Below are 13623 nucleotides of genomic sequence, written 5' to 3'. Positions count from 1 at the left end.
ATTTTTTTTTCCAAAAAAAACCCACAATGCTAACACTCAGCCTTCTGACACGTCTACATCCAACTCACAGATGTAACCTTGCTTTGATAAAATACATTATTCATATAACCCTTTTAGAAGTTAAGTTGTAGTCATTTGTTTTGGGCATGTCATTTTCGAGCCTGAAACATGAAAAACAGGCTTGGTGCTTAACAGGTTAAAGCAGGGTCAACAAATAATCTCCATCGCCACTAACGGGCCGTCTCCACAGCAGCGTTAAAAAATCTTGAAACGCTTCTGCCCATTCACTTTGAATGGGGTGACGTCACTTTCCCTCACTTTTCGCCGAAATGCTTTGTGGGCAGGCGAGCGGAGATTTTCAGGATTTTGAGGATTCAAAGTTGAACAATGTTCAACTTTTGAGGCTGAGGTGGAAGCGTCAGCCAATCAAATCCCGTGTACGCAAATCTGACAGTTCAAGCTCTAGCCAATCAAACGGCGTGTATGCTGGGAGAGAAATACCGCAGGTCATTTCCTCATATTCCAAAAAATGGAGGAGAAATTAGCGGTAGCGAATCAATCACCCGGTGCTTTATGACCAGACCTACCGGGATATAAACCGGAGGAGCCAGGCATGGAGGGAGGTGGCAGAGACAGTGGTAGGTTTTCGCCTGTTTTGGGGAGTTTATATCCAGTTTACTTCGGGCTTTTTTGCTTCGTATGTCGCGGGCGGGAGATTCATGTGATTGGTTGCTCGCAAAAAATCCTCAAGCTTCAGATACGCCCACCTCCAAGATTTTTTTAACGCTGCTGTGGAGACGGCCCGTTAAAGGAAACCAGGACAGAGGAAGACGAAGACATATTTTAAATGTAAGCTGATGTGAAGAAAATAAACGTAATGTTTGTGAATGTGAGAAATGGACGCTTAAAAAAACAGTATAAAACTTCTGAGGGATTCACTTGAGTTTATTCAGTTTTGTGTCTTCATTCCACTGTTAAACTGCACTGATGTAAACATGCATTACATCCAGCGTCCAATCAGTGACTGGTACGGAGTGAGGGGGCGTGCCGTCCGGCAGCGTCCAATCACGTGCTGTCCTTTAGGCTAGATTTTATAGTCTTCAATATGTACTCAATGACAGGTTTATTATATCTCAGAGTGTCACTGCAGCGCGCTAACACACACACACCTGGAGTATCAGGTAAATACTATTACAACACTTTGATTTGGTGAAACTGTTACCTTTGTAATCACATGGATTATCATCATTCTGAAAGTAATACATGTCAAACAAATGTGTTTAAAATGGTAGTTTTTCTGGAGAGGAACACTGGACTATGGTCTGTCTTTTTGTCTCTCTACAGATGGCTGTTTTTATACGAGCACCACTTCTTGCTGCTCTCGTGTTCGTGACCTGCGTTTTTATATATTACTACACATTTTCTGTTGAGTTCTCGAGCCATATTGTTTCTAACAGAGACTGTCCTTCAAAAACAAAGAGGTAAAGTTACCGTGTGTGTGTGTGTGTGTGTGTGTGTGTGTGTGTGTGTGTGTGTGTGTGTGTGTGTGTGTGTGTGTGTGTGTGTGTGTGTGTGTGTGTGTGGTGTGTGTGTGTGTGTGTGTGTGTGTGTGTGTGTGTGTGTGTGTCAACCTACTTCCCTCACAAAATGCAAATAGGGAAATAGCGGTTTAATGACTGCAGTTTTCAGGGCCTGTGGAAAAACACCTGTCAAGAGACTTGTTTACTATATGAAGTAGATCTGAGGCCATGCAGGGAAAAACTTTTTTTTTAAATCCTGTTGGAATAATATCAAGGCAGCAGGAGGAGGATTTCAGAAGTTGAATAATGTCCTCTAGGTTTTTATCATTAATCTGATGGAATTGTGTCATGGTGTTTGAATTGATTTTAAGTGGACACAGGGACAACACACCTGCTGTACCTGATGCAGAGGCACTGACTGCTTGTTTGATTTTCTGAATGTTGTCAGTGGAATGTGACCCTGGGGGGTTTGTTAGTCTGTCGGCGGTAGCAAACAAGGCATGTGCGTTGTTTTTGCTTTTGGTAATGATGTCAGAGAAGAAAGACTGTCGGGCAATTTTCAATTATAAAGCCAAGTCTCTCTTTATAGATTTCAAAGTGAACCTGGAGATTTGTTTTTCGCCACCTACGTTCAGCTTTTCCACACTCTCTTTTTTCTGTTCTCACGGTCATGGCCTTTCTCCATGGAGATATTTTCTTTCCAGTCACTTCCTTTACCTTCGTTGGAGCAATGGCAACTATAACATTTTGAATTGTTGAATTAAAATGATCTACTAGCTCATTTACTGAGATGTGAGCAGGGTCAAGTGTGGAAGAAAAATTCTGAGTAAACATTTCCCTAGTATTTTCAGTTAAATATCGCTTTGTGGTTACCTCTTTCTGAACATTTTTGTGAACAGGAATAGATCTCTCAAAGAAAACACAGGAATGATCAGAGTGTGTGTGTGTGTGTGTGTGTGTGTGTGTGTGTGTGTGTGTGTGTGTGTGGTGTGTGTGTGTGTGTGTGTGTGTGTGTGTGTGTGTGTGTGTGTGTGTGTGTGTGTGTGTGTGTGTGTGTGTGTGTGTGTGTGTGTGTGTGTGTGTATGTGTGTGTGTGTGTGTGTGTGTGTGTGTCAGAGATGGAGTACTCGAGTCCTGGACTCGGACTCGAGTCGGACTCGAGTGCCGATTTTCGGGACTCGTGACTCGACTCGGACTCGCGCACTGATTGACGCGACTCGGACTTGGACTCGTGAATTCTCGCGCACGATGACTTGGACTCGGACTCGGACTCGTGAATTATCGCGTACGCTGACTTGGACTCGGACTCGGACTCGTGAATTTTTCCCCCCATGATGACTCGGACTCGACTTGTACATTGACGCTCCGACTTGGACTCGGACTCGGACTCGAGCAAGTTTTCTTGATGTCCTCTATCCTGGCGTGTGCACCTGTGAGGCGAGTTCACGTACTGGGCCCCGCTATTCCAGTCTAAAGATGTCTAGAGACACACCCCGCATCGTGCTGTATGCTTTCACACATTCTGCTTCCACATTGGAAAAGAGCAGCGCAAAATGCTCTATGTGGAAACAATATTGAAGAGAAGGCTCCGTAACACATTACTCTAAACATCGAGTTCAGACATATAGGCTGTCTTGAACACTATCATCAGAGTAACGTGATCTAATCAATACATAAAGATTCAGCTGATAACACAAAGCATATGGCTACTTAACATGCAGAATGACGTCATTTTGCATGCTAAGTAGCCATGTGCTTTCTGGGGCTAAATCTTCATCAGTAAACCGATTTAACCGGTAAAAGTTCCTTCAAAATAAGAGTCCCGATCTTATTACTATCAAAATAAAAGTGCAAAACGAAAACTTTACCATAGGAAAATATTGGCATACAAATATAATCACTTCTCTAAAAGGTAACTCATTTTAAACATAGTTTATTTATATATAATAATAATAATATTAATATTAGTAATAAGCTTTATATTTGTATAGCACCTATTACAAGAATTGTAGCCAAACTCGCTTCACAGCAGTTCAATAGACAGATTAGTATAACATGACAGGATAAAAGCAATGTAGAGGAGCAGCTAAATTTCAACACATATATCCACGAAGATTAATACATGAAGACTTGTGACTCGGACTTGACTTGGACTCTTCTTAGGTGACTCGGACTTGGACTCGGACTCGAACACAGGTAATGATGACTCGGACTCGGACTCGACTCGGACACTCCTTGGGTGACTCGGACTTGGACTCGGACTCGAACACAGGTAATGATGACTCGGACTCGGACTCGACTCGGACATTCCTTGGGTGACTCGGACTTGGACTCGGACTCGACTACGACTCTCCCTTGGTGACTCGGACTTGGACTCGGACTCGAAGAGTGGTGACTCGAGAGTGACTTGGACTCGTGAATTGGTGACTTGACTACAACACTGGTGTGTGTACAAATAATGGATACAATAGTAATATACTTTGTACAATAATTTAAAGAATAATATACAAATAAAATTGAATTAAAAATGTATTTTTATTTATACATGTATATTATATATTTATATTAATATTAGTATATTTTACTCTAAGTGGGACCATGATTCGTGTGTGGGTTTATTGAGACTCCCCTGACGGTCACCCGATTCGTACTTGTAATTTTTTCTATCTATAGCCAATCAGATGTCTCCTTCATTCTAAGCCAATCACATGAGCGCGCCCCCACGAGGGTATGATTTCTTGCGTTCATGACGTAGCGCTTCATATATGCATGTTGCGCTGTCCGGAGCTGACAGGTCCATGGAGCCTGCTAATAATGATATACTTTGTACAATAATTTAAAGAATAAAATACAAATGAAATTGAATTAAAAAAATGTTTTTATTTATACATGTATATTATATATTTATATTTATATTAATATTAGTATATTTTACTCTAAGTGGGACCATGATCTACTCAATGGACATCATGCTGTAATGAACAATAATTAAAACTAGAGATCAAGAACATTAACTCATCAGGAAAATGTTAACGGTGCATTCCCTTCAATGGTGTTTTCATTTGTCAGGCAGTTTATAGATGTGTTATCTTCACGGTCATCTGTATATTGTTTATTTCTACTCTTTTATTTGTACTTATGTGCATTGCATTTTTTAGTTTTATGCTGCTGCAACGAAAACATTTGGGATTAATAAAGTACATCTGATCTTATCTAATAAATCCCGATGAAACAAGGGTTATTTTTTCATAGACTTCTATACAATCGGACTTGTTTTTGTGGGGTCTCCACCTGAACAACAGTTTAAAGCGCTTCTGAATTAGCCTCACTTCTCAGAAATGGAGGATGCCGTGTGGTTGGTCATTGGGGTTCTTTACTGATAATATGACAAAGAAGTCAAATGAATGTTCACTTCAGGACTTCCATGTAACCCCCACTTTCACAGGTTGCCACCCCCTCTTCCACCGAGTCATCTTCCCTCCCCTGGTCCATGCACCTGTGCCAACGGTTCAATGCTTCTCAAAAACTTGGTGCCTAAGAATCAGGCGGTGGAGCTGATAAAACGCAGAGAGAAGGAGTTCCAACAACACAAAGCCAGGTAGGGAGCGGCTGCTTTCCATTGGCCTCGTTGTTGGTTATGCTAAATCCTAGGGGTGGGAATCACCAGGCTCCCCACGATACGATACTATCGCGATACTTAAGCCACGATACGATAGTATTGCGATTCTACGATATGCTAAATATTGCGACACAGTATATTGCGACATTGCAAATCACATGGGTCACATCCATGTCCGCCTCCCTTCCTGGTTAAAAGTATGTATTTGCAATATGAATAGTTTATGTAAATAACCCAATTTGTGTTCTTTGAACCTGAAAAGGAGATGGCATTGTTTTTATTACTTTCATTGCAATTGTATACATGTCTTAACGTAACTTCCTGTTTTATATAGAGTGGCGAAGTCCCTCCCCTTCCGGTGGACCTCCATGGGACCTTATTTCGGAAAAATTATGTATTGAAGTCAATGGAGAGAGAAAGATTATCTTTCGATCCCGTTTGAATTGTGCCACGAATTACACATATGATGTTTGTCAATTTAAAAGATAATTTTGCAAGTTAAAAAAAAAAAAATGTGTCGTAAAATTGTGAAGTAACACATTTGTTTGTGTGAAACGCTCAATGAACTACATCTCTGGTCAACAACACACGTCACCAAGATGGCCGTCACTACTGTCTTGTCAACAAAACGATTGACTACCCTCACTATCACCACAATGAAACACGTCCTGAAGAATGTCATGCAAAGCCTGCCTGCCTGCCTTCCTTTGATTCTCTCTGAACTGCCTGGTCGTTTGAATGTTTAATGTCAACCATTTGTGCAGATAGCATGAAGTAGAGAAGATCGCCGATGCTAACGTTAGCGTTAGCATTTCTCCCCCGGGCTTAAATTGTGTATTATAGAATGATCACACCGGTGACAGTACTCTTCAAAGGGTTCACGAAATATGACTACTACTCTTACTGTTTAACATGTTGGGTTACTTCATGTTACTTCATGTTAAGGCTAATAAAAATGACAAGGCTGTAACGCTAACTAACGTGCTAGCTACTAGCTAGCTTGATCCAGACACTCCTGGTCCTTTCATCAGACGGGAAGCGAAAGAACGAGCAAGACCCATTGCTGGTATGATAACAACCTGGTACTAAGCACACAGGCATCTTGTTAAAGTTATCTTATCTTAGCCAGCGCCATATAGATAGATTCTATCTATATGGCGCTGATCTTAGCTATCTCTTAGTGGAGGAAAACAATTGTGACATCACTTACGCGACTCTGGGATTTGTAGTCTTTCTAGTTGCGTATTTTTTATAGTCTTATATTTCAACAGTTTTACGACAAACTGACTTTTTTGACATGGAAATTATTTTTTAAGATTGACAATCATATGTGTAATTCATGGCACAATTCAAACGGGATCGAAAGATAAGTTTTCTCTCTCCATTGACTTCAATACATTATTTTTCCGAAATAAGGTCCCATGGGTCGGAAGTAGATGGGCGTGACTTCGCCACTCTATAGACATGCTTTATTTTGAAGGTAACTTTGCGCTATTAGCAGGAAGTTACTGTTCCTAAAGCAAAAACTTGACGGAGAAAAATAACAGATATTAACGGAGATATCAACATTTAAATACGGCGACATCAAAAGATAAAGTTTACATTTCCGTGTTAGCAAGAGGCACAAGGTTAGTGTTAACTGTTATATAAACATGTGCTTTGTGTCTCAATTCGTTTATAACTTTGCTAACTATTTGAAGTTCACTTGTTGAATGGTATTCTAAAGTAATGCTCATATGGATGTAGCTTAAATGTATTTGTTGTTTTGTGAGATGTCGCAAGATGAGGCCCCCTCCGCAAGGTGAGGTCCCACGCAGTCTGCTTGATCTTCCTGTAGGGAGGGACGCCCTGGGAAGAAACACTGAGTTGTTTTACTCAACCCTTAAATGGTTTCCGTACCCTGGGGGATACAGTCATTTGAAGGGCTTGTGTAAAATTGGTGTAAAAACTGTGTAGTTAAGGTGTAATATTGGTGCTATGTGGGTGTTCTATGGGTCTAATAAAAGTGTAGTATAGGAGTAACATGGGTACGATATGGGTGTAAAAGCTGTGGGACATATGTGTAATATGGGTGTAGGATTGCTGTTAGATTGGTGTAATATGGGTCTAATAACAGTGTAATTTAGGTGTGTCATGGGTTTAATAACTGTGTTTTATTAACAACAGTGTTACTATTATACCAGAATGACCAATTACCCTGGTAACTTCAAACAATACCCCTTTTTAAATTGTTGACAAATCGTCCCTACATCACAGCCAGGTAGGGATGGGCTGCTTCCCATTGGCCTCTTTTTGGTTATTCGAGTTACTCAAGGTGAAGTCCTGCATTTAACATTTTACAGTCCCTGTCCCTTTGTCAACTTTCCATGTGTTTCCTGATAATTATCCTCTGGTTTGTGCTGAAAAAAGTTCTCGCTACATCTTTAAATTGGGCAAAGTTTGCCTCTGCACTGCTTATTATAACATCATGACATCATTACAGGAACATGTCATTACGTCATTGTAACTCCTGTCTGTCCATTATATGTTTATCAAAAGTTTCTCTAGGAAAAACATTAAAACCTCTAAGATTTCCACAGCATTTGCAGTTTTATCCAAATCTCCCGCTGTATATAATTTACATTACATTACATATCATTAACTGACGCTTTTATCCAAAGCGACTTACAATAAGTGCTAAAAAAACGTGATTTTTCTTTTTTTTTACAGCATAACTTAATTGCCAAGGTACTAAATCTACTTTCATTTCTTTATGGATCACATCCTATCTCCCCAACAGGACTGAGTCTGTGTTATCCACACGGCTGTATGCTCCGTCTAACTCTCCCCTGCAGTACCCTATCCAGGGTTTCAAAGTACGACCTATGACCCCCACCTTCATCCCAGGTATGCTACACCGTACAGTATGTCCTTTCATTACTCTCATTGTGACACAACAGAAGGCTGTGTTTAAAATACAATTAAAAACTAATGCTGTATGGCTCGAGAACTAGTTAGACAGGAAGCTGGATTGTGATGTTTGGTTTGGTTTGATCACACCCTGATATATTTGCATTACCTAGGTTTAGTACAGAGTCAACGAAGCCAGAGGTGAATGAGTGTACTTGTGTAAATGAAGAGTATGAAAGCACACTTCCTTTTGATTTCAGGTCTAGCAGTGCATGCAGAACAAAGAAAAAACTACACGGTTGGTGTGATCTCACAGATACAGCTGATCTCCTTCAGAGAAACCTGGGTCCCCTTCTTAACTTTAGCCTTTACTTTGTGATTTCCTCCGATTCCAATACCATTTTTTCCTGCAAAAAGGTGTGGGCTATCTGTGCATCCCAGCTTTACCTCTGCAGGTTGCTAACTTGCATATGTTGGGCAATTATGTTGGGTTAATGAGCATTAATTACAATTATACCCTATGTGGACAATATTAAAACAAATGGCTTGGTTTTGTGGGTTGTTGGGGAGTCCATTTCTGACATTTTCAGTCTCAAAAATGGCTATACTGTATGAACTCTCTGTGGGCTTTTTTAGATTAAATGTGGCTTACTTTGGGACATTTAGGGGACTCTGGATCATTTGGATTGGACAGATTGCTTATTTATTTGAAAAACAATAATAATATTCATCTTGTGCTCTCTTTATCCAATCATCTCAACACTGCTCATGGTAGTCAAAATCAGTCAACCGAAAGTACAAATATGGCCACTTTCTGGTTAAAACTGCCATTTCTTATCCTGAAAATGTCAGGAATGCATTCAGTATCTCCAATTACCCCCAACACCACTCCAAAGTTGTCCAAATCAGCTAAGTCATTTTTCAACTATTGTTTACATAGGCTATAATGCCTTTCATTTGAATTAACGCAACTTGTGCTAATTGTGCAAACATAAGCAGGTTAGCATCCAGCAGCTTCTATGTGCTGGGGACCCTACTCTACATTTCTATCATAACACTTTGGGGTACACTATTCTGACAACTAGACTAAACTATTTCTCTTTTCCTGGGCTGCCTACTCTTTGGATTAGATAACAATGTGGTTTTTTTATCTTGCAAAATAAACGATGAAGATTTACTGAGCTGTGTCGACTCTAGGTGTCCTTGAAAGTGTCCAAAGGAGTCCTGAGTACAACTATTCCAGCTGCACGAGCAAAGGTCCAAGGTGAGCTCTAACTAAATGTGACTGGTTAAACAAATGAAAAAGTATACACATTTTGAGGTTGAGGAGATAAACTCATATAGTATGTTCTCCCCATGACAGGTAATGGTGAGAGCCGACTGATGGTGGAGTCCAGCAGCCTGGAGACCCTCAATGAGCTGCTGGCTAATGTGTCCTATACCAGCACTGTTTATCACATACACACCGGAGACCTCGGTATGACATAAAGACTTCTCTTTATATCAAAAATCTGTCTTTGTAGCAAGGAGATGGACAAGATAACCCTCACCCTAACCCTACTAGAGCAAATGTAATCAAATATAATTGCAAAGTTGTCAATGTGTTTTACAAGTTTGTTTGTAAATGTGTGTTTCTGTGTGTGTTTAATCTAGAGTCTGTGAAATGTGTTTGTGTGCCCACTATTTTTGTAATTGCTTTTATTACCTAATGTTTTATCAAAAAGACACAGCTTAGCTTTCCTCTTCTGTACTCAGCATCCTTCCAGTTTGAGGACCATGAAGCTGTGTTTCCCATTACCATCAAACAGCCTCAACCTCCAGTCCTGTACGACATGGGAACAGGTAGGAGTTCACTCAGCGTGGGGATAACACACTCATTTATTCATGGCAGGAAGGAGCTGCTTCTCTTCTTTGTGGGATATACATTCAGGCATCAATCAGTGATCTCATATAAAAGCTAAAATGCTGTCCAGTATATTCCGGACTACTTCACCAATCCTGTTAATGTTGTGTAAGTATGTCAAATCAGTCAAAGCAGTTAGCATTGAAATAATCCATTCCTAATTCAAGACACAAATTGAACAGATCGGTTCAGGTCTGAAAACGTAAACAGAACAGCCATGAGCTAACAGCATGGAGAGTGGATCTCATGATGTCTTCATGTGTCTTTTCTTTAAATTACTCTTCTTCTCTATATGTCAGATATCAACTCTCAAGTCACTATCACCACTAAGACGTTCCTGCGCTACCCACAACTCAAGGTGTTGTTGAAAAGCATCCGGCAGTTTTACAAAGACATAGAAGTCATCATCGCAGATGACAGCTTTGTAACAGAGAACATTACTGGAGATCACATCCAACATTACATCATGCCTCCAGGAAAGGTAACCACACACTGTAATGTTAGTGTTCAATATCCTCCTGCCTATTTGGTTTTGTGGGAGGCGGGGCTTAGCCTTCACTTACCAGGCCACACCTGAACTGGCAGGAAATGTTGGGCAAAAGGGAGAGGAACTCTGGGGGCGGGGAATCTCTGGGGGCCGGGCAGGAAGGTAGCAAAGGTCTCGAGACCTTTCTTGAGGACAGTCTGGACGGAGGCCTCGAAGGCTTTGGGACCTCTCTTGAAGCCAGTCTGGAGGGTGGCCTCGAAGGCGGTGAGACCTTTCTTGAAGACAGTCTGGAGGGAAGCCTCGAAGGCGATGGGACCTTTCTTGAGGACAGTCTAGAGGGTGACCTCGAAGGCAGAGGGACCTCTCTTGAGGACAATCTGGAGGGAGTTCTCGAAGGCAGCAGGATCCTCTCTTGAGGACAGTCTGGAGGGCGGCCTTGAAGGCTGTGGGACCCTTTCTTGAAGACAGTCTGGAGGGCGGCATCGAAGGGGGTGGGACCTCTCTTGAGGACAGTCTGGAGGACCGCATCAAATGCGGTGGGACCTCTCTAGAGGACAGTCTTGAGGGAGGCCTCGAAGGCAGCGGGACCCTTTCTTGAGGACAGTCTGGAGGGCGGCCTCGAAGGCGGTGGGACCTCTCTTGAGGACAATCTGGAGGAAGGCCTTGAAGGTGGTGGGACCTCTCTCGAGGGCAGTCTTGAGGGTGGCCTTGAAGGCGGTGGGACCCTTTCTTGAAGACAGTCTGGAGGGGGCGGCATTGAATGTGTTGGAACCTCTCTTGAGGACAATCTGGAGGAAGGCCTCGAAGGTGGTGGGACCTCTCTAGAGGACAGTCTTGAGGGTGGCCTTGAAGGCGGTGGAACCCTTTCTTGAGGACAGTCTGGAGGGCGGCCTCGATATGGTGGGACCTCTCTTGAAGACAGTCTGGAGGGCGGCCTCGATATGGTGGGACCTCTCTTGAAGACAGTCTGGAGGGACGCCTCGTTACGGTGGGACCTCTCTTGAGGACAGTCTGGAGGGAGGCCTCGATACGGTGGGACCTCTCTTGAGGACAGCGGCGGGAACCCTCAGGAGGCTGGTGAAATCATGACATTACCACTCTGAAATAGAGAGATTTGTGCAATGGTGTGACTATACATTTCTGACATAGCACGTTGGGGTACTCAACATGTCCGGGTTCACAACAGGACTCTATGGGCAGCAACTAGTCTGTATGGTTGTGATCAGAGGCTTGTGCACCTTTTAATACACCTATCTGGCTTCCTTCTGTATTCCACAGACAGAAGGGTGCCACTGGGACCCTCGTCAAGCAAATGATCATACGGATGTTACCTGTTATTGTTAACATGTCTTATGTACCTTTTGTTTCCATTTGGTAGGCTCTAATGTAAATGACTTGCCTGTCACCATTTCTTCTATGTTTGTTCATTTTTTACCAGAATGTGATTAATTGTGGAGTTTCCACTACAGGCAGAACCAGCATAATACAAAACAAAGAGACGCGACATTAAGCATTAGCTTTCAACCCATTGCATTGAGCTTCTCACCTAGCAAAACCATTGAAAAAGATTCCAATTATGTTTCCTCCATCAGGGCTGGTTTGCTGGCAGGAATCTGGCAGTTTCCCAGGTCACCACCAAGTACATCCTGTGGGTAGACGATGACTTCCTGTTTACCAAGTGGACGAAAATCGAAGAGATGGTGAAGGTGATGGAGGCGGTCCCAGAACTGGACGTGGTAAGACTGAAATGGCTCGTTTCTAAAGGGCTCTGCTTGTGTTAAATACTTGTTGTGTCTACGAGCTGTGAAGCATGTGAGACTTTCATACCCCTTTTCCATCAAAGAGGTTCCAGGGCCAGTTTTGGAGATGGTGCCCAATTGCCAACAACTATTTCGTCTTTACAATGCAGGTACACAATGAACTGGTAGTCAGTTTATAAGCAGTTCTCTTGTCTCTCTGTTCCTTTCAGCTCGGCGGTAAAGTAGGAAAAGACCAGTTTTATTCCTCTCTCATCTATGAGGAAGGAGACGAAATGGAAGGTGGCTGCATGTACAGGAAGTCCAGAGGGAAGTTCCACTCTCTTCCTGGTTACCCAGAATGCTCATTGGTCAGTGGGGTGGTCAACTTCTTCCTGGCTCGTACAGATGCCGTACAGAGGGTGAGATTCGACCCTAAGCTCAAGAGGGTAGCACACTCAGGTAGGTCTAGATGGTTTATAGTCAAAGTGGAGGTGGTTCTAAACTCTTTCAGTTTTTGCTCTACATGATTGTAGTTGGCCTTTTTTAAATGGCAAATGTCTGTCGTTTCTTCTAGAGTTCTTCATGGATGGCCTGGGCTCCTTGATGGTGGCAACATGTGGCCATGTGGCCATTGGACATCAGAAAAGACGTAAACAGAAGGGCTACATGAGGTTCAGACAACCTGCAAAGAGTGATACAATCTCAAAGCTGCAGCTCCACTTCTTTAAAAACCACCTGAAATGTATCCGCTATGGATAGAAGACCACTATTTATTATCAAGGATTTTCGCGGACCACCTCATATGCAAACCGTAAAAATAAGTACATATATAAATGTAGTGTTAAAACGCAGATATTTGTTATAGTTAATCATAGACAATCAAAAGTAAATTGAAGCCTATCTGATACTTTTGTCGCACGTGTGACCGGTGTCTGTCTGCGTTGTGTATGTTTCTCAAAGAGCACGGCGGACAACTTCTTTCTTTCTTTTGGTCCTTGACCATATATTCAAATCTGTAGCATACAATCATAGAACACAACAGCTGCATCAGCGAACATGAACTGCAGCTCCAGCTCTTTCAACATCCGATATTGCAGGAAAGAGACGCACAACATCACGTTTACAATATCAAAGGATTTGCGTAAAAAAAAATGTTTTCGGGGTTCGGGTGTTTAGTTAGATTTCAAATAAACAATACATTTTTTAAGCTTGTAAAGGGAAGATGACAGGCACCTCTCACTCGCACTCTGCTCTGTACCACACACACACCTACGCACTGTACCACACACACACCTACACACTGTACCACACACACACCTACACACTGTACCACACACACACACCTACACACTGTACCACACACACACACCTACACACTGTACCACACACACACCTACGCACTGTACCACACACACACCTACGCACTGTACCACACACACACCTACACACTGTACCACACACACACC

The 13623-nt window shown here is 42.3% G+C and overlaps 1 protein-coding gene across 1 annotated transcript; it reads left to right on the top strand.

The window, feature by feature from the left end:
- The first annotated feature begins 1140 nt into the window (after positions 1 to 1140).
- Positions 1141 to 13336, top strand: LOC117499365 (beta-1,4 N-acetylgalactosaminyltransferase 2-like). The gene is made up of 12 exons (XM_034151708.1): positions 1141 to 1181; positions 1345 to 1481; positions 4966 to 5118; positions 7919 to 8025; positions 8289 to 8326; positions 9226 to 9292; positions 9392 to 9505; positions 9784 to 9870; positions 10231 to 10412; positions 12011 to 12154; positions 12388 to 12616; positions 12732 to 13336. The coding sequence occupies exons 2-12, from the start codon at positions 1345 to 1347 to the stop codon at positions 12914 to 12916; spliced, it is 1443 nt and encodes a 480-aa protein (XP_034007599.1). The 5' UTR covers positions 1141 to 1181; the 3' UTR covers positions 12917 to 13336.
- The last annotated feature ends 287 nt before the right edge of the window (positions 13337 to 13623 follow it).

The sequence above is a fragment of the Trematomus bernacchii genome, unplaced genomic scaffold, assembly GCF_902827165.1.
Source record: "Trematomus bernacchii unplaced genomic scaffold, fTreBer1.1, whole genome shotgun sequence".
Lineage (NCBI taxonomy): Eukaryota > Metazoa > Chordata > Actinopteri > Perciformes > Nototheniidae > Trematomus > Trematomus bernacchii.
The sequence above is the reverse complement of the archived record's forward strand: the minus strand, read 5'-3'. Positions and strand labels throughout refer to the sequence as shown.